This window comes from Dysidea avara, chromosome 11 (genome assembly GCF_963678975.1).
Source record: "Dysidea avara chromosome 11, odDysAvar1.4, whole genome shotgun sequence".
NCBI classification, from domain to species: domain Eukaryota; kingdom Metazoa; phylum Porifera; class Demospongiae; order Dictyoceratida; family Dysideidae; genus Dysidea; species Dysidea avara.
Genome location: NC_089282.1, coordinates 11,930,267 through 11,956,457, shown reverse-complemented (window position 1 = coordinate 11,956,457; position 26,191 = coordinate 11,930,267). Strand labels below are relative to the sequence as shown.

The 26,191-nt window shown below is 39.7% G+C and overlaps 6 protein-coding genes and 1 pseudogene across 7 annotated transcripts; 3 read left to right on the top strand and 4 right to left on the bottom strand.

Moving 5' to 3' along the window:
• LOC136238062 (LIM and calponin homology domains-containing protein 1-like) lies at window positions 1-4,630 on the bottom strand. Its single transcript, XM_066028388.1, has 16 exons — window positions 4,172-4,630; window positions 3,992-4,065; window positions 3,865-3,934; window positions 3,697-3,815; window positions 3,605-3,641; window positions 3,430-3,537; window positions 2,761-3,009; window positions 2,357-2,411; window positions 2,193-2,303; window positions 2,042-2,143; window positions 1,388-1,994; window positions 1,170-1,334; window positions 1,054-1,120; window positions 846-997; window positions 219-796; window positions 1-152 (listed from the first exon to the last, which is right to left on the bottom strand). The coding sequence occupies exons 1-16, from the start codon at window positions 4,250-4,252 to the stop codon at window positions 130-132; spliced, it is 2,598 nt and encodes an 865-aa protein (XP_065884460.1). The 5' UTR covers window positions 4,253-4,630; the 3' UTR covers window positions 1-129.
• On the top strand, window positions 4,356-5,192 carry LOC136238072 (cilia- and flagella-associated protein 97-like). Its single transcript, XM_066028399.1, has 2 exons — window positions 4,356-4,865; window positions 4,917-5,192. Exons 1-2 carry the CDS (start codon window positions 4,425-4,427, stop codon window positions 5,115-5,117), a joined length of 642 nt encoding a protein of 213 aa, XP_065884471.1. The 5' UTR covers window positions 4,356-4,424; the 3' UTR covers window positions 5,118-5,192.
• LOC136238070 (methionine adenosyltransferase 2 subunit beta-like) lies at window positions 5,099-6,117 on the bottom strand (annotated as a pseudogene).
• Window positions 6,118-8,466: 2,349 nt separating this feature from the next.
• On the bottom strand, window positions 8,467-10,697 carry LOC136237669 (uncharacterized). The gene is made up of 5 exons (XM_066027887.1): window positions 10,373-10,697; window positions 10,168-10,315; window positions 10,069-10,112; window positions 9,761-9,862; window positions 8,467-9,712 (listed from the first exon to the last, which is right to left on the bottom strand). Exons 1-5 carry the CDS (start codon window positions 10,469-10,471, stop codon window positions 9,671-9,673), a joined length of 435 nt encoding a protein of 144 aa, XP_065883959.1. The 5' UTR covers window positions 10,472-10,697; the 3' UTR covers window positions 8,467-9,670.
• On the top strand, window positions 10,462-11,340 carry LOC136239523 (signal peptidase complex subunit 3-like). Its single transcript, XM_066030265.1, has 4 exons — window positions 10,462-10,662; window positions 10,733-10,877; window positions 10,933-11,048; window positions 11,098-11,340. The coding sequence occupies exons 1-4, from the start codon at window positions 10,520-10,522 to the stop codon at window positions 11,216-11,218; spliced, it is 525 nt and encodes a 174-aa protein (XP_065886337.1). The 5' UTR covers window positions 10,462-10,519; the 3' UTR covers window positions 11,219-11,340.
• On the bottom strand, window positions 11,221-13,042 carry LOC136239522 (ubiquitin carboxyl-terminal hydrolase 46-like). Its single transcript, XM_066030264.1, has 10 exons — window positions 12,894-13,042; window positions 12,768-12,845; window positions 12,504-12,717; window positions 12,367-12,453; window positions 12,135-12,318; window positions 11,991-12,074; window positions 11,798-11,930; window positions 11,631-11,689; window positions 11,488-11,566; window positions 11,221-11,433 (listed from the first exon to the last, which is right to left on the bottom strand). The coding sequence occupies exons 1-10, from the start codon at window positions 12,894-12,896 to the stop codon at window positions 11,329-11,331; spliced, it is 1,026 nt and encodes a 341-aa protein (XP_065886336.1). The 5' UTR covers window positions 12,897-13,042; the 3' UTR covers window positions 11,221-11,328.
• On the top strand, window positions 12,868-25,145 carry LOC136239521 (von Willebrand factor A domain-containing protein 3B-like). Of its 2 annotated transcripts, none has more exons than XM_066030263.1 (27): window positions 12,868-13,082; window positions 13,133-13,205; window positions 13,253-13,347; window positions 15,254-15,348; window positions 15,409-15,561; window positions 16,175-16,516; window positions 17,262-17,508; window positions 17,561-17,680; window positions 17,724-17,776; window positions 18,709-18,865; window positions 19,128-19,208; window positions 19,468-19,881; window positions 20,269-20,377; window positions 20,432-20,495; window positions 20,551-20,688; window positions 21,406-21,526; window positions 21,593-21,653; window positions 21,704-21,828; window positions 21,875-22,027; window positions 22,755-22,843; window positions 22,893-24,007; window positions 24,071-24,132; window positions 24,202-24,343; window positions 24,599-24,669; window positions 24,726-24,804; window positions 24,854-24,929; window positions 24,979-25,145. In XM_066030263.1, exons 1-27 carry the CDS (start codon window positions 12,978-12,980, stop codon window positions 25,070-25,072), a joined length of 4,434 nt encoding a protein of 1,477 aa, XP_065886335.1. In that variant the 5' UTR covers window positions 12,868-12,977; the 3' UTR covers window positions 25,073-25,145. The 2 variants fall into 2 exon arrangements, with proteins under 2 accessions (XP_065886335.1, XP_065886334.1); XM_066030262.1 differs by having other exon boundaries at window positions 12,869-13,082; window positions 21,590-21,653.
• Window positions 25,146-26,191: the final 1,046 nt, after the last annotated feature.

The window sequence follows — 26,191 nt, the reverse complement described above, 5'->3', positions numbered from 1 at the left end:
TTCTGGTTTGAAAATGAAAATCAATGCATATATAAAATTTGATATAGGTACTTTCCAAACAACCAATATACACACAAAAAAGATGTAGATAACATTTAAACAAAAAAATGAACAATATAAGGTATTGTCTCAGCACTCAGTAGCTAAAAGACCTATAGCAAAACAAAAGATGTGAAATTATAAGAGACAGCTCATCTGAAAATATAAACAAAACTTACCAGAATCTGTACTGTAACAGAACTTGCAATGAGGTTGTGAGTTGCGAATTAGAACACTTGTCCTTTCCAGGCCAGTCGCCAGTGGTGCGTGACACACGCAACATACAAAACACTTTAGATGGTACATCAGGCTGAGATTTGAGATGGCCATGGCTCGCTCGTAACCAAGAGGTGCATTACAACAGGCACAGATTTGGTGGGAGTGTGAAGATGCTGCTTGTCTGGGCACCTGGACTGCTGTAACAGTGTTGGCTTTACTTGTAAATGAAGTGGAAGCTGACGTTGTTATAAATGGATCGCTATTATAAGAGAGAGTTGAGTTTGGTGACATCTGTGAAATTTGGTTGAAGCTTTGTGCTGATGGTGATTTACGCCTCTCTTTCTTTTGTAGCCTCTCCATCTGTCGTTGCATCTCAGCACGCCTTTCTAACTCTCTCTGTTGTTCAACTTCAGGTGACAGTTCTGATGGTGCCTTCCATGACTCTCTCTTCACTACGGCTACCTTTTGTTCATTGTTCCTTTCTTTCTCTCGAAGCTCTTCCAGCTCAACTTTCTTCCTTGCTTCTTCAACTTGCAATCTTTCAGTGCAGAAAAATATGAAAACGAAAAACTTTTGACAAAACTGACCTTTCAAGCTCTAATTGTTGGTCGATTTCTTTCTGTCTTTCTGCCTTCCTGGTTTGCTCTTCTTCAAGTCGCATTAAGTGACGTTTTTCTTCCATCACCTTGCGTTCTTTATCCAACTGTTGCCATTCATCTACTATTACTTTTCGTTGCTCCTATACAGGAAAATTGATTACTAAACTACAATGTTGAGTTTCACGGAAAAGCATACATCTAACTGCCTTTTAATTTCATCATGCTCTTGCACAATTTCAGTGTCTTTAAAGTTCTTTGCTTGCCTATTAAAGAAGAATGGGGAATATGGTTTTAAATTTCATTATGTAATACTTGAGAGTTTGTTGGAGCTCCAACTGTTGTTGTTGCAATTCAGTCAACATCCGTTGTGCATCTATACTCTGGCGCTTCAATTCTTCCTGATACTTTACTTGTTCCTCTCGTCGTATGCGAGCCTCTTCTTCAGCTTTCTCTCTCTTCAAAGCATCAGCCTCTTCCCTAAGCACAATAAAACTATGTAGGCCAATGCACCTAACAGTAATAGATCTTACCGTGCCAATTTGGCTTCAAGTTGCAGCTGTTTAAGTTGCTGTTCTAAAACTTGCAGGGCCTGATCATCCGTGCCTGATAATCGGTGTTGATGACTAAAAGCTTGGTTCTCATCTGAAGAAAGTCTCTGTTTTTGTCCAGCTGGCATTGCATCCTTCTGTTTTCTGGACAGTACTGGTGACAAGCTGGCAGCACGGTTTTCCTCTTTGCGCCATTTCTGTCGGATATGAGAAGTGGCATAAGAAACGTCTTTTAGTTCATTCTCCAATTGACGCAATTTTTCTTTACTCGCACGAGCACCCACAGGAGAATCTTCAAAGTTACCACCATATACATCAAATACTTTTGGTCCATCATTACCACTGCTATTACTGCCACCACGAGACACCGATGATCGTTCAGTCTTCCCATTAGCCCATGAGTACTTTGTGGGGTAGACTTGGGCCATTTCTTCCTCCTGTTTCCGACGAAGTTCTTGATCTCTTCGCTGCTTTTCTAAGCTTTCGTCATCTTCTTGATTTCTATTGTTAGTTTTCCATTGGTAATATCCCTGATTATTATGTAGTTGTTGATTTGTTCGGTTTTTATTGTTGTGCGTGGCATTATCACCTAATAAACAAAAACATCAAACATCAACATAGTTTCCATGGTCCCACTTTCTTCTCCACTGCTGTCTCCAACATACACCTTGTTGGCTATCCGTGCTGAATGTACCAAAATTTCACTTTTAGCTATATGTTCCTCCGACTGTCTTCGCCCTGATTTTAACAGGACATTTACAAAGTACATACCATGAAGCTGTCTTACCTGCACTTTCATGTAGAAGCAGGGGAGATTGGGATGGTCCGTTATTAGCATTGTTTGGAAGCGGAGAATCACTGGACGAGCGATAATTGTTATCGGAAAGAGGACTGAATTCTGTAACCATCACAATTTCATACAACCAATATTAGAAGCCTCCAGTAACTTACCTCTGAAGGAAGCCCTCCGCAGCAGCCCTAAAACTACACTACCTTTAGACCCGCACTACAATCAAAACAAGACAAAAAATAACACCACAGCAGCAGCACTACAAAAGTAGGAAACCTGTACTCAAAGAGGTTTCTTCAATTCTAATGCAGTACAAATCCAAATTGTATTATAGAAATGTATGTAAAAGCCCCAATGGGACACTTTACATGCCTACAATGGTACACAACATTTCTGGGTAATAACATAGGCACCACAAAGTCATACAAGAGAGTGTGATAACTTTATCACACTCTAAGTTATCTCACTTATCAGCATCTCACTGTTGCCATAATTGATACAAAACTCAGTTTACACAACCACAACTGATAATCGCTAAAACACTTCTTTTCAAAAAGATGCTAACCTGCTTAATAAACCGAATCAATTCCAAGTGAGACAATCGGGTTATGTCTTCTCCATTAATTGATACGACAATGTCATTTGGTTGTAGGCCACGGGTCTCGGCTACACCACCAACGACGACACGATCGACTGTGGCAGGGACAGAGCAGTCATGTCCACCGACTATTTGAAACCCAAAGCCACCACTAGAAGTTGTCATATGAACCGTGACTTCTTGCAGGCCCTCGGGATATTCATCAGAACCAAATACCTATTGTAATAAACCACCTATATAACATTACACCACACACACATACACCCACACACGTGCATACGCACTACACCATTGTCTACAGACACAATTTATACATGGAACACACACATACTGCAGATACACAGTAGCATAGCCAATACATAACATGCCACACTACATATACATAGTACATACATTCCCTTGGTCTATATAGACAGACCATAGTGATATTTAATCTAAGTACAAAGACAATGTGTTCATTCTAGGACTAAAACAAAATAGCCAATATGCAGTGGTGATAAAACTGAGAAATGAACCAGAAAGATCAATGGAAACAATTGGTGCTTGCTAATAAACAAGTATAGACCACATCAATACACACACCACACATTATCTCAACTATATGGCACACACACACATCACCATACACACACATACATCTTCTCCAGACATCATGTTCTCAAAAGCTTCCAGGCATAGCTGTGGTCCAACATAATCATCATTATATGATAGTGCCCTGCCTAGCCAATACAAGGTGACACAAACCTAAAAACAACAATGGTTATTGAACATTATTTTTTACAAGTATGTGAAACTGCAAACAGCTACTAACATTTCTGATCCGCCTGTCTGCCTCCCTACGCTTAACACTGTTTGGGTATAGAGTAGAATAATATTAGCACTGGCTAAAGGTGTCATACTTACCCTCCTACAGACGATCCTTTGCGAGCAGATAAATCTTGAAGGTCGGTGATCTCAAATAGTTGACCATCACGCAGTCCAAAGTATGCCTCACAAGCAGACAAAAACTGCTTGATGTTATCCTGTTGTATAGAATTTAAACAACACAGGGAATGGCATACGATTGCATACCAAATGAGCTATAGCTGATGCACGATGGTTGATTTTTGTGATACTATTTGGTCTCAGCTTCTCCATAAACCTGTTCAAAAAATTACACAATATGTGACAGTACTTTTACTACACAACAACCACATACTCGCAAAGTACAACTCCACTTTCCAGTGCCTGCCTGAAGTTCTGACTTTCTGGGAGTTTCTGTTCGGTAACCGCCTATAATATTTGTGTACAATTTGTAATGCGAGTTGTGCTGAAGCCAATCATCCACTTAAACACTCTAAAGTTAGCTTAAACGTTTACATTTTAACTTTAAACTAACCTCTACCCATGCTTTGGCCTCCTTGACGGCTAAGATGGTATCTTGCGCACTATTCCCGCTAAAATTCGCTTGTTCTTCCATTCCACACACTAGTTAGGCTGATACTTAGTCGCTAAAAATATCTTTTTCGTCCTGATTTCTTGCTAATCCTCACTTCTAACCTTCAAGTACACGGGGGTGAGTGCGGTAGGATCGAGGGAGGAGCGCCATGTTTTTGATTTGATGCCCGCTTTTGTTTGTTGGCGCGTATTAAATGGAGGTGAAAGAAAAGCTGCGATTAGATGTCGCGCTACCAGATGTCACACCGCTTGAAGATCACGACGACTACGATGACGATTTTGAAGAAGATGAAGATTTAGGCAGCCCGCAAAGTTTATCTAATTATACACTTGACGATACGTGGAGTGATGAATTTGAAGACAGATCATCAGTTAGCACACAACAAACTAGCAGTACACGGTTAAAATCACAATCCATGATAAGCCTTCCTAAAGATTCGGCCTATTATCCATACCATCTGGCATTTGGCAGGACCAAGGTGATAGAAATTGACAGAGAAAACAAGAGACTTGGGAAAGCATTGAGGAAAAATTATGAGCCACAAAAGCCAGTTTTACAACAGCCAAGCAAAGTACGGCCAACCTCATCAATAAATAGGAGACGTGAACAGGAACGCATTGCGAGAGAGAACGAAGTGAGTTTTTACACATTTTTCAGTGTAATTTTACATTTCTGTTATTTGTAGCAATTGTTGAAGCGATTGCGGTCTGCAAAGAGTAGCAAAGATATTGAAAGGACCGAACATGACAAATTTTATGCAAGACATCGAGTCTTGTCAGCCAATAGCTCTAAAACACATAGAAAATTGGGAACAACAAAACAATGGAATGAGAGTCCTGGACTATTTCGAAGCAACTCTAAACCAGATTGGGACAATAAGTTTTAAAAACAAATTGTGTGTATATATATATATATATTGTACAGAGTCAATGCCATTTCATAGATTAAACAAATTCTTCCAGTTCTTGTTTGATACCATCTCTAAACAAAGTTGTCTTACCAAATCCAAGAGCTTTTAAGTCGGAGCTGTCTAGCTGACTATTTTTAGCACGCTTGGTGCCAGCTGTTGGTTCCTTCTTCCCAACAAGGTGATCACTTGGAAGGCTAAATAATTCTGCAATGAGTTTGGCAATAGTGTATTTTGTGAATGCCTCCTCACTTGCTACAATGGAACACCCCAGACCAGCTTGAATGCTGGAGACTGTACTCAGCCATTTGTCGGCAAACCAATGCAACGTCACCACAATGTGTCGGAAATCTTATCTCATAATCTGATACTTCAGTAGGTTGTGGAAACTTTTTGACGGAATCCAACAACTTTGTGATTGAGCTTTCATCTGTGTTCTCCAGTTTACCATATAACACTGGGACACGTAGGATGCCATATCGAGCACACTTCTTTGCAGCTTCTTCTGCAGTAAGCTTTTGTCTGGCATAAGCACTGAGTGGGTTGGTCTGGTCAGTTGGCTTGTAAGGTGGAGTGGTACCGTCAAATACTGCATTAGAGCTAATGTGCAACAAGAAAGCTCCAAATCTTGTACACAGGTCTGCTAGAGCCAGTGGCACTGCAGTGTTAATATTCTCATATTTCTGTTCATCCTTTTCCACCACATCTGGTCGTCTCTCTGCAGCACAGTGTACCACGACTGATGGCTTAAACGACTTGACTATGTCCTCTACTGCACTCTTGTCAGTTAGGTCCACTTTCACCAAATCTCCTTTTGCTCGAGAGAAGGCCAATCCAATAACAACCCATTTGCTTTGCTGAAATTCTTGCATCACATGTCTACCAAGCAAGCCTGAAGCTCCGGTTATCAAGACGCGCAAATCTGCCATTTTCGTTCTGACGGATCACGTGCAACGATTTCTCCCACGTGGTCGCAATTTCGTAATATCTTTGTCACGTGGACACGTGCGGTTTATCAATATTCACAGTTACAGTACTGGCATCTGTTTATATAGATCTCCGCAAATTCATGGTTTCACCGTTGCATAGTTGAGATTCTACAGTATGTAGGTTCCACTGTAAGGCACATTATACATTATCAAGATATAGGTCATGTTGGTGTCAAATTACCATAACAAAAGAAGAAATGAATTGTGGTTGAAGCATGGTGTGCTAATTGTCATTAATTGCAACTGTTTATGATTTAATCTTAGCATGGGGGAAAGCCATGGTGTGAATAGCTGCTTCATTAGTCATAGCTAGCATTCATATCACTGGCTCGATATGCAACAAACATGCTTTGTAGTTGACAGTAGCTCATGCATGAATGTATGGTATTTATGACATGTGTGTTATTCTTGATCAGCAGTTGATTCACAGTAATCAGTACTGATAACCCAGCTGGGTATTGAATTCATTTAATTAACATTGAATGGCGGACACAGATCAGTGCAGAGTGTACGAAGTAGCTACATGTAGCTATAAACTGGCCAGCCATTAAGGACCTGAACATTTGGTGCAGTTCCAGGAAAAAAATACAGCAAAGTTAACTATATTATGTTAATTGTCACATGATATATTGGGTGGCTGCATACTGTACAGTAAAGGATCATGTATGTGAATCAGTTGTGGTAACTCAGCTCACAATATTGGGTGCCCTTGCCCTAACGAACCTTATAGACAAACAACGGTAAACTGTAGTTGCTCTTTCATTGTGAGCATCAAATGCTTTCTCATTGTGAGCATCAAGTGTCTTGGAAGATTCTGGTATTGTTACTGAATAGCACCTTCACTTGGAGGCTTGAATTATATCAGTATCCAGTGAACAGTACTCTTTGGTGCCTGGTACGTGACAAAGTGTTGTTGTAGCGGTTTTGGGGGTAAGCTATATAAGTGGGCAAGCTAGAGGTTTCAGCTGTGACATATACTGATAAACATGCTGGACATGAAGGGCTGTGCGGTTAACCACAGAGAGCGTGGGCATGTACCAATATTTAAGCCTGCAATCCGCAACCCTGCCCTATTGGTCGGAGCAGTATTCATAGCAGCTAGCTTAGCTCGAGCAGGATGACTAAGACGAGAAAGAGAAGCAAACCGATCGAAGGCACCCCTCAATCGTTATTGACTTTCCTGAACACGACCAGCAACGATATAAAAGGGATACTGGATAATCCTGCAATCAAACGAAAAAAGGACGTCCAATCTGGAAAATTTCTGCACAAAACACTGAAGAACAGTCATAAGTCTTGCTCTGAACTCCGATATCGCCCGTATGGAAAAGCATCCAAAGCCTCCGAGCAACCACACGACTGCGGGACATACATGAATGACTCAGTGAGGGCTCTCTTCTCAGACATTGACAGGTACACTGCAATTGCAAATCAAGAACAAATGCAACGTCAACAACAGAGCAGGAACATGACCTACTCCCACCCCCCACCGCCATACCATCAGCACAACATGAACATCAACACAGACTCTATGAACTACCTCGACCAATTGCTATCATACCCAGGGGAACCACTAGTGTCATGTGCCGACCCCAGGTACACTACCATGAACAGTGAAGGTGCCATGGTTACAAGTAACATACACTTGCAAGCGGATTCCACTGCTGAATTAGATGTCGGCGACTTTGATGGACTGTTATCTTACCTATCAGATGACTCACCTGACTCCAGTGACTTGGAACCAGATTACACTCTGTTCCAATGATTTTAATTGTTTTTATGTACCACATGTCAACACAGGTCCCACAATGCCACTTTTATTCAATCAATTTAGTAATGCTAAAACTGTCATAGTTGTACTGTAATTATTGAACTATATATTATTTTATTTTTTGAATGATGAATAAACACAAGCAGTGTATGCAGTTTAAAAAAACAACAAATGTGTCAATATCAGTGATATGGTAAGTGCTCATACATAGCATAAGACATTTGTGAGTCACAAACACTTATCTGGAACTACCTCAACCAACCGTTTTCATACCCAGGGAATCACTGTCATCATGTGCCGACCACAGGTACACTACCATGAACAGTGAAGGTGCCATGGTTACAAATAACATACACTTGCAAGTGGATCACACTACTGAATTAGATGTCAGCAAGTTTGATGGACTATTGTCTTACCTATCAGATGATTCACCTGACTCCAGTGGATTACACTATTCCAATGATTTTAATTGCTTTTATGTACCACATGTCAACACAGGTCCCACAATGCCACTTTTATGTAATAAATTTAGTAATGCTAAAAACTGTCATATATAATCATGCTGTAATTATTGAACCATATATTATTATTTTATTTTTTGAATGATGAATAAACACAAGCAGTGTATGCAGTTTAAAAAACAACAAATGTGTCAATATCAGTGATACGGTAAGTGCTCATACATAGCATAAGACATTTGTGAGTCACAAACCCTGTTAGCTGGTGACGGGACACAGCTACCATTTGGAGACGATGAATATGTTGAAGCTGGTGATGACCCGAACTGATCAATCATTAAGTCTTCCAAATATTCTTTATCACTGATGTTAGAGTTATTGTAAGGTGACAATGGCCTGCTGTGGTCTGAAAAAGTGTCAACTGCGTAGTCCACAGTGGTTTCAAAGGGTGTCGTGAATTGCGTTGGCAATGAGACAGGAACCTGAGGTTCTATCAAAGTCTGTAGCACATGCTCCAAATCCAAAGTGGATTGAGTCATCGCACGCGCAACTGGCAGCCGAGATTGATAACCACCTTGTTGAGGCGTAAATGTTGGTGGAAATACCAAAGTTTCTGGTACAGTACATCCTGGGAGAATGGTGTATCCGTTGTCGAATGCAGCAGGCCAAGGTGGTAGACATTGGCTTTCATCAATGGAAGTGGTCAGATGGTTGTAAAATCGATTCTGCTGGAGTCGCTGTGACTGGCTCTTGTTACCCGTGACTTTAGGTTTGTTGTTGACGGCCTTCACTGACTTCCGGGCAGTTTTCTGCCTATTCTTTTCGATGTACTTTCTGCTGTTAATTCGCCTCTTCTCTTTGCTCTGCTTCTCTAGAGCAGACTTGATGCTAGTTGAGAAACTATTGTTGACAAATTCAACGAGTTTCATTCCATCTTCGGAAATCATCTTGATTTCTTCAAATTGCGAAGTTGCAATAGTCGTACGAATTAAGACAAAGCGTCCACGTTATACTTTAATCAATCCCAAAAGGATCGTCGAAAAGCGCTAAAAGCACCTGAGTCGAACTGAATCAGAACTTCAACTACTCGCACTTGCGAATGTTGTCAATTATAATTATCCAATCCCCGGACGCCCCATTTTGTATCTGGTACTCACGTGGTACTAAAAATATATCTCGAATGCTAAAAATAAACCCGTATTACCATATACGTATCTCCGTGGCGCTAAATATAAATCCGTGTTCTGTAAAAGAGTCCGTTTATCACAATAGGTAAGGAATTGTATTTATTGTACAAATTAAATGCTTAACAAATCAATATCCCTTTCTTCCACGAAATCTTTGTCTGGTATCTAGCTATAGCAGTCATTATCATTTAATATACAAACAAAATCGGTAACTTACCAATGATCTTTTGCACTCAAAGAAGGCAATTTGCAATTGCCGACAATCTGGATCATAACCAGGCATTTCAGGTTTCATACACTCCAGTGGAGAGTGACCATGCTACATAATAAACAATGTTAATTGTACTCATAGGATATACAATTTGAAAAGTGCAGAGTTGACAGTGCCCATATTGAATTATCTGGAAGGAAGCATGTCTACATAAAATACTAAATCAAATCTCATTGGTCATACACAAGATCAGGATAACTAGTGACTGCATGTCTCTGTTGTGAGGCGGCCATTGTAAGGGAAAAGTCTATTACCAAGCCATCAGAAGCTTTCGCAAAATGAATGATGGCAAGTTGGACTGTAATTGTGCACAGCCGTACTCTGTTGCAGCATAGATCGTATATTCCTCCTACCTGAAGAATATACACTCTGTGGTAGCAGTGTACTGCACCAAACCACAGGCACCATTCTCTCCAGATTAGCACCCTGGGATACATTAGCAAACATCCTATAGCAATGTCCTAATACATCTACACACATACACAACATATACATCACCACCTGCAGTGTGATAAACAATATTTACATTATTGAAAGAAAGGGGCAACGTCGATGTACCTTTTGGACGCAGTCAGATTTACGGAGACAAACTAATAGATCTCTCTTTGAGCCAGAGCAAGGCTTTTTGAAACTATCTGCTTCCTGTTCATCGTCCATCACGTAACATAACGATATCGATTGTGGGTTTGGATTAGCAGTGGAGTCATGAACAGCCTGTTGAGCAGAGCCAACGCGGTGTTTGCCTATACCTTATCAGTTTTGGCAGCGTTGACGTTCCTGTGTTTTCTTTCTACCGCCTTTAAGTCCAAACTCACCCCAGTTTCGGTGACCTCGTCTGATGTAGTTTTGTAAGTTGCGCACGTGCTACGTATTTGGTGCAATATTTATGGTACCAAAATTTCTTGCAACTGGCTGTAGGAAGAAGGCTTATATGTCTGGGAACATGGTGAATGATTTGGCATATCTCACGATTGACTTTAAAGCAGATTTTTCATCCCTGTTTGACTGGAACACAAAGCAGTTATTCATTTACATCTTTGCCGAGTACTCAACAGCAGATAATGTAAGTAACACATACTGGAGCATGTACAATATAGTTGATGCTATTTTATTTTTAGCCAGTCAACCAGGTGGTACTATGGGACAAAATAATGCTCAGAGGAGAGAAAGCCGAAATAGATTATAAGGATCTTAGTGCCAAATATCCATTCTTTGATGATGGTATTGGCTTAAAGTGAGTACAATATGTTCAAGTAGCTGCATAACCATTATGACATATGCAGAGGGAACAAAAATGTGTCTTTAGTAGTCTCTTGGAATCTTATTCCTGATGCTGGGATGCTACCATTAATTTCTGGAGGTCATTTCAGTGTCCCATTTCCAAATGAGTATCACCAACAATGAAGTTACTTTAGTTTCTTACACCTTTATCATTATTATTGTAATGTCATAATAATATAATTATGTACAAAAGAATTGAATGTATACACAATATAAAGCAATACAAACTCTATTCATTCTCTTGATTGGTAGAAAAGAATATAACCACATTCAGTCACTTGTCCTCTCTGGCCTTCAGGGAGGCCGTAAAATTGTTCAATTGTATGAGCAGGAATCTCCTATGAGACAGATTACACATAAAACAGTTTTTTTATAATCATATTATTTCCCACCTCTACGTATTCATCATCAAATGACAGCCAGTGATTGTGGCTATTGACAATTGTGATGTAGTGACCACGTGTGGGACCACTGGCGAGTGTGGTTTAAAAATTAATTACATAATACTTAGCACTTAAATAATTTAAGTATATACCTGCCACAGTGGATGACCACTGCAATGAGATCATACATCTGGTCTGGCACTTCACAAGACTGTATGGAAACAATAAAGAATTGTGTATATCGGGCTTTAGTGTAAATATAAGTTTCACCATATAGGGTATATATATGTTGAGTGATGAGTTCACATTTCAAACTCACTGTATTGAAAAGCTTAAGCTCCCATGGAAACGGCACACGATATGATAGTTTAACATAGCGATGGATGTTCTCCATGTATTTGAATCTTTTCAAGTGTAATGCCAGTATCTTAGGTAACTTTTTAACACGTAATCTGAGTGTACAAATTTAGTAGTAAAGGAATACATATTTGTTCAAAAGGTCGCAACTTTACCTTTTAGTAGCTTCTTGCTTACTACAACATTGTTCACAATAGTATTTACATTCAGTTGATAATGTTTCTGATGAAGAAAACATTCTTGAAAAGAAAAAAAGCATAGGATTACTACCTTTACTTTATGGAAGTCAAAACACTTACTTGAGACATTGTGTTATTGATGTGTTTTGCTCAAGATCAATTGAAAGATCGAGAAAATTTTCATCCTTACTTCTAACAGTCTCACAACTTAAACACTGTGTTTCATTAGTTAGGACACCCTGAAAAATATCATGTATCCATGTGCTCTGAGGCTGACCAGAATCCCCATCGCCAGCTGACTTCTCTACAAAAAACATTCCATGTATGATAAGTTGAGTACTTTACAACAAACTTTTCTCAGTAAGTTGATCAGCTATATGGTTTAATAGGAAGTTAAGGAACTCGTGGGCATCCTGTTGCTGATAGTTATCAAACAGTGCTACAAAATATTATTATATGTGACTAGACTAAATTTACACTCTTGCTCACCATTATCCTTCCTCAGTCTCCAGATGAATTTCCTTGGCTGCAGGGTTCCAAATTTCCGTTTACTGTGCTTCATTTGGTGGTACAAATCCGCCATGGCCGATAGAATAGACTCAGGTGATTTCTCTTCAACATAACAATCTAAAACTTGTTTCCGGAAAGGCAAACAGAAGTAGAGCGCTTGTAGGACTGAATTTGCATAGCAGGTGTTACCAAACTACATCATTACACAGATACATAGACCGTATTCTAATAAATGCCACTTACATTTACAAGTCCTAAGTAATTTTCAGTTGGAGGTAAGTCTGAAGCGGATGTTCGCTCGAGTTGAGAGAGGTTTCCTCCCTGAGTGTGAAAAGCAATAACTCCTGAACAACTAAATCAGATACTTACCATTACGAATCGAACTAAAATATTAGAATATTTAGAGGTGTGACCTTCACCTTGGAAACAAGGACATGTAAACGCCACCGGTGCATGGCGGGTACTCAGTTTAAGGCAGGCCTGTCCGGTTATATTCCACTAAGACCATCTTGGGACCTCAATACGAAGTTGCAACAGTCGTCAAAGACATGGCTACAAGTAAGAGTAACATTACAATTTGTTGCTATGGAGTGAACTCCGTTTCGCAGGAACACGGACTTGAACGGCAGCACCTTACCTTGGAGCAGATTTTAGCACGCACAGGATTCAAACAAAAGAGCAGTAAGTTTAGCCTCACATAGGTCCCTTAATGGTTTGTACTATTGCAGGTTTTGTGAAGCCTCTTGGAAGGGAAGTATCATCAAGATATGCTGGTGATGCATTCTCCCAACAAAGATCTCCAGCCAGTGGTGAATTATTTAATGTGAGTTATAAATGTTTATATTATGTGCATCTGGAATCGAGAGCTGATACACATTACTGCCAATTGACAGTTGGCTTATTTGTGTCTGCTGCACATGTACTGTCACGGAAAAATCGGTCCGGGTAAAAACAGTCCATCCGGACCAACTTTGGATACCAAAACTGGTCCGGCCAGACCGATTTTAGTCAACCAAAGTTGGTCTGGCCGGACCAGTTTTGGTATCCAGAACTGGTCCGGGCCTAGTTACACACGCGAATTCGACGCGGTCCGGCACTGCATGCCCACAGAGGCAGCAGAGAAAGAAATTGTTGATGTAAAGGTTCCAGATGTCATTCAGAGATAGAATGAAGGAGCTATACCCTTCCTTTAACCAAGCAAGGTGGCCCATAAAAGGCTTCATGCAGTTTCTGCCTTTTTGCCTTGCACCCATGACTGTATGTGTAGCAACCTTACATCGTATAGCTAGATACTCAGTTCAAAACCTTGAGTCTGCGTGGGAACGTAAACAAGGGAAAAAGGAATACCAAGAAATACAGTCTGAATTTGATCGACTGGGAGTTCGTTGTTTTTACAGCACAATTGAGCTAAGTGTAGCTATTAGGTCACTGTACCTATCACCTTCTTTGTCATCCCTTCAAAACTGTATTAATTTTGTTGATGAGACCACCATGATATCTGCAAGAAAAATTTTTGACTTGGCAGCTTCAATATCTATCTCCACTTCCAGAAGAATATTTTTGGTTAAGGATTGCTCTGAATGGACTCTTGAATGCTGACACTTAATTAATTATATATATATTTGTAACTTTTCCTTGTCATACCCACTCTTGGGGTATAGCCCCGTGAATGGTCGTGTGTGTCCCCGAGGACTCACCTCACATTATTCAGTGTTGTTGTAACACTCAATTTTCATCAATAAAATGATGGTCTTTCTCTTATATATCTATATGATTTGATTCAACTTTATTGGTAGAACTGAATAGTTGGTACCAGAGCGTATATACAGGAGATATCACCTGCAACATACACTGAGGTGTGGCTTGGCCACGAGGTAAGTCAGTCTGTATACTTGCAATGGATCATCGACTAACTTGCACCAGCACTGCAACTCTTTTTTACTAACCGAAAAGTATGTAACTAAAAAATCGGTCTGGGTAAAACTGGTCCGGTCAGAACAAAATAATTTATAGCTGTGTATAACTACGCCAAATCTGGAAAACAAAAGAACTTAGCTAATCCAGCTATACACCTACCCATGGGCCAAGCTTGTATGCATCCAGTGATATAAGTTCTCGGGGGGGTATAAGCCTGCCCCATCCGGTGAACAAAACTGGTAGCTATAGGCCTGAAAATTGGTTTGGCAGCCCCTGGTTTGACCCAGACCAATTTTGGTCGGGCTGGGCCAGTTTTGGATGCCAAGAATGGTCTGGCTGGACCAGTTTTGGTTAAACTGGTCTGATCGGACCGATTTTTGCCCTGGACCAAATTTGGCATTACAGTACTACTTACCTTGTAATGACTAAATGCCCTCACGAATCTTTCTGTAATTAATCTACAACTTTAGACTGTTCGTTAAACTTTTTAAGTTGCACTCGTTGTACATAGTGTAGTTTGTATTTGCATGTCAGCGAGCAACTAGAAATACCATAGTATTACTACTATTATACTATTAATTTGATTACATAGATAATACATGCATGTGCCCAAAATATGTGCAATGAAATTCAATATGTACAGCAGGTGTCCAAATAAGATTAAATATACAATTACTCATTAACATATTTGATTGGATCACTACGACAAGCCATGATGCTGTAATAGCTACCGGTTCAAATAAGTGTTGTGTAACTTGATGCTTAGCTTGTTACTTCCTCACGTCATGTATTTACATCTTATTACGTCACAGGTAGTTAACAAACATGAATTGGATAAGAAAGAGAGACAATTGCTGACGGCCATAGCTAAACTAAAGGCTAGAATAGATTGGGTTACATCAGGAAGGTGAGCCAAATGCTACATACAGCATATAAAGTTATACCTTGTTTTTTTGCTTTACTCAAGTCGTGAAACTTGTGGTACAGTGACAGAAGCCAGTGTAGTGCTACTCTTTCATGCTCCATCATGTCCTCCTGCACATTTACCATTACTACTAGCAGTAGCTAAAGGACTTGTAGAAGAGCAATTCTCTAATATCACATCGTTCAATATTGTGAGGTATGTATGTATCTATATATGTATGCAATTACGTGGCAGTTACCTGTTTCACAAGACCATCTTATTATTTTGTAGTGACCATGTCAAGTAGTTCCCATACAACTCTATTCTGGGACTCTTTAATTAATTAATAAGATTGCCTTGTTTCATTAAAGCCATATATATATTGGTCCCAAAGGTGATTAACTGTATTAGTTAATGTAATTTACAAGCTTTAAAATCAGAATAAAATACAAAATAGTTACATATCAAACTGGCTCCCTAGACAATTGTTGTCTCTTTGAATTTAAAAAGATGGTATGGTTCAAGTATGGTAGCATTGTACTGGTCACTGGTCTTATTTAACAGGTGGTCACTAAGTGAGCTTTGCTCTATGTGCTACTATATGTGTGCATGGGTGTATATATTATTGTATGATAATTTTACAACCAGTTGAACTTGATTTGGGCGTCACCCGGGTTTGTTATCAAATCCTGTGACTTGGTTAGGGCATATGGTTTCATTTATGATACATGCCTTAAGGAAGTCGATGGCTTCTGATTATCATAGCCGTTCACCCATGCCAGTGAGCATGTAGGTAACAGATTTCATATAACACAATATGTTTACACAGGTGTCAGACTGATATTGATGTTTTCAGTGATGCTGGGATGGTTGACTCCACGACTGTTTTTATACAGTCTGCGGTCAAATTTTTATCTGTGATCTCTCAGACGCCCTCGTCCAAGTTAGGGCCTGCACTGTCAACCTCACTACAGCACGCCTTACAGTTGGCTGGCTCCCAGGCAGTGTATCTGTTTGCTTCGTCTGAAGCAGTAGTTGAAAACTTGCACGAGTTTAAGCATATTTTACAATCTTCTCCAATTCCTGTGCATTTTATATGTCTCTGTGGTGCTTCTCAAAGGAACAATGTAATAAATACTTTGAAGGAGTTATCATCAGCATCACATGGAAGGTGAAGCCTTTCTCATATCTAGTCATGCATACACCATTCATGTAAACAAAGATGTGCTGACAGCATACACACATGTACACACCTACTCATACACCCACATGTACGTACACTGTACATATATGGTATATTCCAAACTTGAGTGTTTGTTAAGTAGAAAATGAATACATACAAAATATCTTTAAGAGAAGTGGTATTTTTTTGTTTGTTTTGTTGCAAACAAAATGGTAATCACTTTGTACTTTGTTGACAATTAGACAAGTGACATTGATTTATATGTAGCAACTGTTTCTTTCATTGGCATTGCATGGCAATTGAGTCTTCATTGAAGTATTGAATATTTAAATTTTGTACTTTGTGTGTGTGCGTGTATGTGTGTGTGCTTTAGGTTCCACGACCTCTCTCCATGAGACCTGGATGGTCCTCCTGCTGGTTACTAGCCCTGCCCCAGGAGGATTTGCCTGCACAAGGCTCAAGTGCCTGAGTGGTACACAGGCATCTCAGTGCTTATTCGCATGGCTGCCGGAGGCTTTGCTTGTGTGTGTGTGTGTGTGTGTGTGTGTGTGTGTGTGTGTGTGTGTGTGTGTGTGTGTGTGTGTGTGTACGTACGTACGTACGTACGTACGTACGTACGTACGCTGTATGCCTGTGTACATGGCATAGTGCACAATTGATGTAAAGCATCCAGACATATGCACAAACAGACTGACATGTATCAATTACATGCATGTGATCGCAATCTTTTTAGGTATCGGATTGTGTCCACGGAGAAGTCTACCATTAGTCAAGGGATCCATTTGGAGGATCACAATCTAATGCAGAAGGATGTTGTGTTATTAGAAGAAGAACTGGACAGTGCTAAAGACACTCTAGCAGAAGTACAGGCCTTGTTGCTGGAAATGAAGAGCAAAAAGAATTCACTTGTTACCACTAAACGTAGCTCCAGTGCTAGAAAATCATCAGGAAATGGTTTAACATCAGAGCAGTGGATAAAAGTAAAGATATAAATTCACTATATTTTGCAGTAATGTTTATGTGCTGTCACAGATTCATGGCTTAACTTCGAAAAAACTTTTGTTCACTGATTTGCTAACTTCATTGGCATTCCGTCACTGTGAGGCAGAGATTGACCTACCTACTTCCCCTCCTGGAGATGTGCCATCTCAGGTAATAACAACATAACCAAATCCTTTATGATTTTTTTGTTTAGATACCAAGCAAATTGATAGGAGCAAAGTATTGTCGAAGCTTCATTCATTTGAGGTGAGAATCCACATTGTTTAAGTACATGTAAGTACACAGAAATGATACCAGACTATTTTTGCATTGCAAATTTAAAGTTAAGAAGATCTGTAATGTGATCCGTGCTCTTGTAGGTTTGCTGTCATCTGATTTTGTAAAGTTAGTAATTACTGAGTTGCCCAGATTTTTTTACCATGTTCCTTTGGTAACCGTGGCATGGTGACAACAGATAGTATGCTTATGTGAAGTCTGTTACTATCGTATCCTGCATAATGTTGACAGGAAACTTTTGTAGCTGGAAGCCATTCCATTCCATTCCATACATAATTAACTGTGCTTTAGTTTTGCTACAAGAAAACTTGATGTTCCAGGTATATATTCAGACAGCCGTCTGAGTATGCATGATCTCACATTTTTGCTGCTAAGTACAACAACTGGAGTTTTATGAAGTACATGTACATGTTTTATGACATACAAGTTCATGTTTTATGACAGTGTTGTATGGTAACAATAAAGTGATCATATAATATGATATCATTGTTTATTGTGAGGACTTGTTATAGCCAGATATCATTGCCAAAACAAAATAAAAAGGTCAATAATTTTGCTTACATAGCTATATTGTGTGACAGGTATTGTTTATTATAATAATAATAAACCTTGTATGTAATTGTGTGTCTACTCAATGTGTTATGTACAAAGTGTATAGCTGCTTTGTTTGCCACTATTTAGGTTGCATCACATGAAATTTTATGCCATGGGATTCTAACTCGACATATCAGCTTCTGTTTATTTTTACAAAATATATGCTCATTATGAAGGCATTAGGGCGTACCATACACAATTCAATGTGTTTACAGTTCGCCACCAGAATTGTGCTTTATGAAAAGTGTTAAATAACACATATCAATCTGATTTATAAACCGTAAAAATTATGGATGTCAATTGTACAGGTGGCCTGATGGGAAGGTCTACCATGTCTCACTCAGTGATGTGACCGCATCTCGTTACATTCAACAAGTGAACGATGTGATTAGGTCATGTGAGAAGAGGCTGGACTGGCTACAGAGAGGCAGCAGACGGACATTTGGTATTGTAACCGCACACAAAGTAGGTCATTTGTGTGCACCGTATGCACTGTTCGCTGTCACACACATACATGTCACACACACACGAGCACACATACATGGCGCACATACACACACTACGTAGTTTGCACACATGAACACATTACATGCATACTGTGTACAGGCATGTATGTACGTACTTCAACATTCATACACGCTAATACACACGTGTCTAACACACACACAGACACTATTCTTTTTGGTATGTACAAACACAATCAGTTAATTGTACGGTCTATTAACAGGTTGCTATAGTAGTGGATACATCAATTTCCATAAAAGAAAACTTTCGAAGTGTGAAAGATAATTTGTCTTTGTTGCTACAGGTGACAATTAATTACTATATACATTACCCTACAGTTGTGTATTGTAGTTGTTATGTGTGATATCTAATACAGCAACTATATGGGGCTTCTCACAAAAATTGATTAATGGGAAAAAAACCTCATATTTTTACCCTAAAAATTCTTGTATTGTTTCTGAAATAATATAAGGAGAACCCATACAAGGGGGAGGTATGTAGAAAATTGATTTTAGAATTGTGAAAGTTATATAGTGTTGTAATACATGTGTTTTACCCTGCAGGAACAATTGAATACTGTGCATCACTTCTTCACACTTGTGCAGTGTTCTAGCCACACCTCCTGCTGGAGGGAGGGGCTGGTCCCATGCACACCACAAAATTTAGCAGCTGCCCTGCAGTGGGTACGATCACTACAGACAGTGGGAACTACTAATATTATGTCTGCCTTGAGAGCTGCCATCTTCATGCCTTCAGTGGAAGTTGTATATCTCCTAACAGATGGGAATCCTGATCAGTCAGTGACCCAGATTTTGTCTGAGTTGTCCCAGTGGCCTCATGTTCCTATTCATACTGTTTCATTCAATCATGGTGATCATCGAGCAAATAAGCTGCTGTCTCAGTTAGCTATTGCCACTGCGGGACAATTTCATTGCTGTCAACCACCCACCAGTGATAGTGAACCAGCTCCTTATAAGGTGTGTGTTTGTAAGTGTGCCTGCGTGCGTGCATTAGGGTTGAGACAAATAGTCTGAAGCTTTGTTCAATTTCATAAGATTAGGATGTTACTTTATCCCACCAAAGTTTCGTTACCATGGATACTAACAAGTTAAACCAGTTGCACAAGAATTGTCACTCCTTGTGGAAGCTGCCATTTACGTATTTTCTGGTGTAGTTATGGTCTAAATAATGGTTATACTGGAGCTATAACAAATTGTAGGAGTTTGTACTATAGTCATTGATTGTGTTCATTAATTGTTGACATGAACCCTATCCTAGCGTGCATGTGTAGTGTGCATATATGCTGAGCATGCTTCCCTGTGATACATGCTATTTGTGACCGTATTGCATTTGTGTTCATCTAGAGTGAAGATGTTGAGTTGACTGAAGGAGAACTAAGTCTGGCTAGGGAACAGATTGAGAAAGCTCAAAGGTTTCAGGAAGAATGCAAACAGTTACAACAAAAGCCACCCAGTATGCAAACACACACTTCACACACTATTAATTTACGCAGTGTTATGCAACTAGTTGAAGTAAGCATTGATAAACAAACAGGTGAAAAAAAGAAAAAGAAGAGACAAACTAAAGCAAGGTCAGTAGTAAACCAGTGATAATACAAACTTACATAAATTATTTTTGCTAATTAGATCCTCATCTGCTAGAGTAAGGAGTAGTTCAAAGAGTGCAGGTAGCAGAGATGATATAGATTTATTGTCTTCACAAGCTTCAGCTGTATCTCTTGCCAGTAGCCACAGCCGCTCTAGTAGCAGGAGCCAGAGAAGCAGGTGACACCACCAATGTAAATTGTGTTAGTTACCCAGCTATTTTTGAGGAGGGAATATTTCGCTGATGACCATTATTTGGGAGGGGGTGTAAATTTTCACCTCTTCAGGGTGTTTATAGTACTCAAACAATGCCTTTTGATCGAGCTACAAATTTCGAAAAGATAATTTTTTGTAGATAGCTGTAAATCTGTGAAAATTACAAGTTTCCCGTCAGGAAAAAAACAACTCTATTCAGTACATTCTTGGTAAGGACAGGTAGTTTCTTTCTGGTGTGAGCTTGTTGTGTTGTGTTGATACAGAGCTAACATGATGCAATACAGTATTGGTAAGGTATCCATGTTACCAAACAGTACCTACATGAGGTCAACTGCTGGTATGACTGTACTGTATCCCACAAAGCTACAATAATAAGTGATGTAAAGTGTTAATTATTGCTGACCAGTACAAACTTAGTCACACTCTATGGCTTTTTCCATATCTAGTATGAAAGTACTGGTTGAATGGGTACAGCTACTGGATAGCTTCTTATTAGTGGGCCTTATTATGTACATACTTAATTTAGCATACATTTATGTATATATGACTTGATGTTATATATACCATTTTCTGAATCTCATTGAATTTAGTGGAACTGAAAAGCTGTCAAATTCAATACACTGTGTACATAGCAAATACTGGCCTGTGTGCAGCTCTGCATTGTCTTATTGTTTGTGTTAGACCTTCATCAGCTGCATCAGAGTTCAGTCAGTTTAGTGTAAAGTCTTCTGGTAGCAGGACTGCTAGTGCCAACAGGGAAGTGGGAACCAAAAAGAGCCTTGAATCTTCAACACACAAGAAGGTACATAGATGTGTAGCTACATATTTGTCATTCTGATATCTCTGTGTTTTTTACACTTGAAAGAAGAAGTTAGCGAAGCATTACAAAGTACTGGCTCAGAGCAGCAAAGATGGTTTCTATTATCCAGGTAGGTCATGTTTCAGTGTTAATTTAATTATCAAATGCTTTAATGTACAGCAACTGCTGTTGGAGAAAGTGATTCTCGTCACACAAATATCAAATTTGCTGATGGTACCTTACAAAGTGTTAATAATCGTCACGTAATTCCAACTGGTGGAGCAACTGCACGACCAATGCTTCAGGTAAATTACTGTGTAATGATGTCATCAATTTGATCATGTGATCTAGGTTGGTGATCATGTTCTTGGTAGAGTTCGGTCCAAGACTGGATCACATGTTTCTGAGAGTGGTGCATGTGATTACTACGTCCCTGCCACAATTTGTACACTACCACCACAACAGTCAGCGTCATACTCTCTTATGGCCTATAACAAGCGTCAGGTATGTCTGTGCATATCTGGTTCACGCACATGTATACCATATGACAATAAATATTGGCGAAACTAATATTTGGCGATTTGCTATAAAATTGCAGTTGGCGAAAATTTAATTTGGCGAAATGCTCTCACAAAAAAAAATTGGCGAATGGAGAAATTACGATGCTGTACTGACTCGCTTTAAAGAATATTCGGGTCCTGCTTCCATAGACGCCTACTGTACTCAAATATCTTTGCTCCAATTTCTTTCATGGCCACACCCACTTTCAGGATTATTTGCTGTCTGTAGGCATACTTGTCCATTTATCAATGGCTGCGCTTCATGTCTGCTGCTGCCTGCAAGCTTACGAGGTGCCACGCCCCCTAATCGAGTACGAGTTCTAGTCTAGTCAGTAAGCCACACCCATTTGCATGTGTGGAACCACACTAATTTACCGGTTTCAGCAGTATTCACGAAGGTTTGTCGAAAACCTACTTCAACACTGAACTGCTTGACCTAAGGTTTGAAAATAATATTGACGAAATTTAAATTTGGCGGTTTAGTGACGAATCGCCAATTCGCCAAATTTAGTTCACCGCCAAAATTAATTGATATACGGTATGTGACACACACACACACACACACACACACACACACACACACACACACACACACACACACACACACACACACACACACACACACACACACACACACACACACACACACACAGTTACCATATATTGTACAGGTGAGATGCCTACGAAGAGACATAGTTAAGATCACTGTTCAACGCTACAAGCTGACAGCCAGGATGATTGGTGTTAAACTAGGCTCAAGGTAAATAGTGATTACATGCATGAATACTTTACTGGTAAATACACCACAGGGGTGAATCACCTGAGCCATCGTTTCTACAAGCCACAAACGCTAGTAGAAATTCACAATTGTCATTACCAGCTGCTACACAGTCTCATGACTCAGTATTGATCCAGCAACTACTACTAGAGCAGCAGAAACAACAAGCATTGTTGCTAAACCAGCAGGAGTTATTGATTGGCTTACAGACAGGTCACAGAGAATTAATGGAGAGAGTACAGCACAGAGAATCGGACAGAAATGTTGCTGCCAGCAGTGGAGAACGACAATGGTGGATTAAGAAATTATTTGAATCATCAATGTCTCCACCACAACCTGCTGCTAAAAATACTGCACTGAAATCAGAAAGTACACCAAACCTTGGTCATGACTCAGAGAGACCTAAATCACCACCAAGGCAAAGTGCTAGTTACATCAGTTATCAACCTAAGGAGCTCAGTGTTACAATATCTAATGGTTTAACTAATGTACACAACCTCCAGCCATCAAGTAGTGAAGATAGTACTACAGAGTCTCCCAGTGTGGTAGCCCATGCATCTGTTGCAGTAGAGGCGTGCACAGAAACCAGCCCTACCTACCAGTCATGCGGCACTAATACGCACAACTTAGTGGACACTGGAGTCAACACAGCTCCTCTTATGTTTGATATCTGTGTGGGAACAGAATGGGCAACCAGCAGTAGCAGTAGTAGTAGCAGTAGTGAAGATGAAGAGCCACCAAAACCTCCTAATATAGCTCAACCACCTCCACAAGTTGAACAGCAACTCTCTCCAACACATGCTTCCCAAAAGGAGCAGAGCAATGATGTCACTGATGCACCAACTCAAGAACAAACACCCAGTCCAGACCTTTCTGACCAATCACCAAGCTCCATTGACAGTGAACAAATACTAAATCAAGAGGTTCTCGCCAGATCAACGGATGGTTATTATTACTGGGGTGTAGTACTCCAACATCAAGATCATCAAGACCTGTACACTATTGAAGAACTGGACACACACCAACGTTTGTTAATGAATCGTTCAGATTTCATTACTGATGTACAGGATGCAGCACATCCAGTATTACGACTGTATGATAGAGCAGTAGCTCCAAGACTGTGTTCTCCTAACTGTTTCCTTCCAGGTACATATCTATATAGAATGTTGTACATTTTGTATGATGAAATGTACATTGTATTTAATGTAGGAATAGTAATAGGAATTAGTAGTGAAGGCCAATACACCATCAAGTTGTGTGATAATACCTCAGTGAGTGTGTGTTTGTGTGTGTGCATGTTCCTACCTATCTATCATTTAAAATACATGTTTTCTCCACAGAGTGTTTATTCTCGTGATCAGATCTACTACTTGTCCAATGAGAAGTATGACACAGACATTGTGGCCATTGGAGTAGCCCAACAGCAGTGGATAGGGCAGGCAGTTATGGCCAGGAATGATGAGGATGGCTTCTATTATCCTGGTAATGTGTTATGTGTGTGCTGTATAATAGCCACATTTGCATTAACACTTGTTACAATTTTAAGGGGGGGGGGGGGGGAGGTATTGGGATTTCCAACACATTTGGAAAATAAATGCCTGGTCTCAAATAAAGGCCCGGCTGCTACTAAGAGACTTTCAATTTTAATAATTCTTCTCTGTGCTTGAGGAAATACGCTAGCAGGAGCCCATAAGCACACAACACACACACACACATTGCTGTTATATCCTTGTACAGGAGTTGTGGTAGAGATCACAGATTATGATCAGTTTGTAATTGAACACTTGGATGGCTCCAGATACATACAGGTCAGTAGTACACTGACGGATATTATGACTTACTAACAAATCATCCATCACACCAGGCATCTGTACATGTGTATGGTGAACGCTCCAGGAGACTACCACTGTGTATTGGTGACCATGTAATAGCACTATACACTGGTGAGTAGTGTATATATCAACAATCTACTTATTATTATATACTATACAGACAGCAATATGGCCCTACCTGGTAGAGTTATTGGAATAGTAGAGAAGTTGTTAGCAGTGGACTACTGTAATGGAGAGTGAGTCATGTATAGTGATGGTCTAGTGGTAATTATCCTTTGTGTACAGGAGGTACTACAATGTGGAGCCAGTCTGTTGTTTTTGGATCCATCCCAACTACTATGAACTAGCTGAACAATACATTGTTGAGAAGACTGTGTAGTGACTGAATACCATGTCATTATTACAATACGTAGCTGTACATTTCACATAAATATGTATAGTGGTAAACTCAATCAGCTAACTTTTTTTACCTTCTTCAAAACTGTGCAAGTGTCAGACCATAAAACCTGCATTTGAAATAGACACCGCGAATTCTGAAAATTTCATGAAATACGTGTTCTGAGCTGGGCTTACTTCAAAACAGCTGTCCAGCCCTTATAGGCAACTAGTATTATGCTGATTCTTCCTTAACTACAACTATAAACCCATAGGATATGACACACAGATCATACTCACCAATGCCCATTTGCTAACTGGTGCTTTCACTATTGCAGTAAACTCAAGGATCAAAAGTTATTTTTTGAGAGTAGCATCTTGTTTAATGTTTCAACCGACTGTTCTATTAGAGTAGATGACTGTTCTATTAGAGTATCTTGATCTTGTGGTTCCCCAGTTCATTTAATTTTAGGCTGCAATTTATCCATGCAAACCTGTCTGCAATTAGATATGTATCTTTACAAATTTATGTGTGTATTTCAAAGGCATTTCATTTGTTTGTATCTACTTGTATAGTACTTAATAACAGTCATTGAGAAATACTGTATTTATGTATGCATGCACAACTGAAATTGTTCTCAGATTCAATCTCAAAGCATTCAACCTTCCTGTGGGGCTATACATATTGTGAGAAGTCAATGTTTAAGTAGTGGTTGAATGCAGAGAATATCTCAGATCCCAGCTGTTGTGGCTCCCTTGGTGCATGCCTAGATTGCATGTTGCGGGGGATCAAGTCACCACTGGGTCTGGGATATTTTTCTGCATTCTTCACAGTCTTAGATACATGTTTCTGACTCCCTGCATTTACAGGTAGCACTTAATATATCATTTGCACACTAAGGTACGTGCCATTAATGATTCTTAGATACTTCCTGAATGTTAACCACCTCATATGACTTTGCTCCCCCCCCCCCACACACACACACGCACACGCACACACAACTTAGAGTACTTTTCTGTTAGGGTACTGTTCTCTGCCCCTGTTAATTCTTTTTAACTGACAGCAGTAAGATTACAGAGCAAACAGAAGAGGATATAGAAGGTGATGGTAATAGTGATAATG

Coding starts and splice junctions, on each gene's coding strand:
- LOC136238062 (XM_066028388.1), bottom strand. CDS start 4,252: ATGGAAGAACAAGCGAATTTTAGCGGGAATAGTGCGCAAGATACCATC. Junction 3,538..3,604: donor CAGACAGGCGGATCAGAAAT/GTTAGTAGCTGT, acceptor TGTTGTTTTTAG/GTTTGTGTCACCTTGTATTG. Junction 1,335..1,387: donor CTTGAAGCCAAATTGGCACG/GTAAGATCTATT, acceptor TATTGTGCTTAG/GGAAGAGGCTGATGCTTTGA.
- LOC136238072 (XM_066028399.1), top strand. CDS start 4,425: ATGGAGGTGAAAGAAAAGCTGCGATTAGATGTCGCGCTACCAGATGTC. Junction 4,866..4,916: donor GCATTGCGAGAGAGAACGAA/GTGAGTTTTTAC, acceptor TGTTATTTGTAG/CAATTGTTGAAGCGATTGCG.
- LOC136237669 (XM_066027887.1), bottom strand. CDS start 10,471: ATGGACGATGAACAGGAAGCAGATAGTTTCAAAAAGCCTTGCTCTGGC. Junction 10,316..10,372: donor AATCTGACTGCGTCCAAAAG/GTACATCGACGT, acceptor ATCACACTGCAG/GTGGTGATGTATATGTTGTG. Junction 10,113..10,167: donor ACAGAGTGTATATTCTTCAG/GTAGGAGGAATA, acceptor GCACAATTACAG/TCCAACTTGCCATCATTCAT.
- LOC136239523 (XM_066030265.1), top strand. CDS start 10,520: ATGAACAGCCTGTTGAGCAGAGCCAACGCGGTGTTTGCCTATACCTTA. Junction 10,878..10,932: donor AGTACTCAACAGCAGATAAT/GTAAGTAACACA, acceptor TTTTATTTTTAG/CCAGTCAACCAGGTGGTACT. Junction 11,049..11,097: donor GATGATGGTATTGGCTTAAA/GTGAGTACAATA, acceptor TGACATATGCAG/AGGGAACAAAAATGTGTCTT.
- LOC136239522 (XM_066030264.1), bottom strand. Junction 12,718..12,767: donor ATTACTTAGGACTTGTAAAT/GTAAGTGGCATT, acceptor GTAATGATGTAG/TTTGGTAACACCTGCTATGC. Junction 11,931..11,990: donor AAGCAAGAAGCTACTAAAAG/GTAAAGTTGCGA, acceptor TTGTACACTCAG/ATTACGTGTTAAAAAGTTAC.
- LOC136239521 (XM_066030262.1), top strand. CDS start 12,978: ATGGCGGGTACTCAGTTTAAGGCAGGCCTGTCCGGTTATATTCCACTA. Junction 16,517..17,261: donor TCATCAGCATCACATGGAAG/GTGAAGCCTTTC, acceptor CAATCTTTTTAG/GTATCGGATTGTGTCCACGG. Junction 24,930..24,978: donor GTGGACTACTGTAATGGAGA/GTGAGTCATGTA, acceptor CTTTGTGTACAG/GAGGTACTACAATGTGGAGC.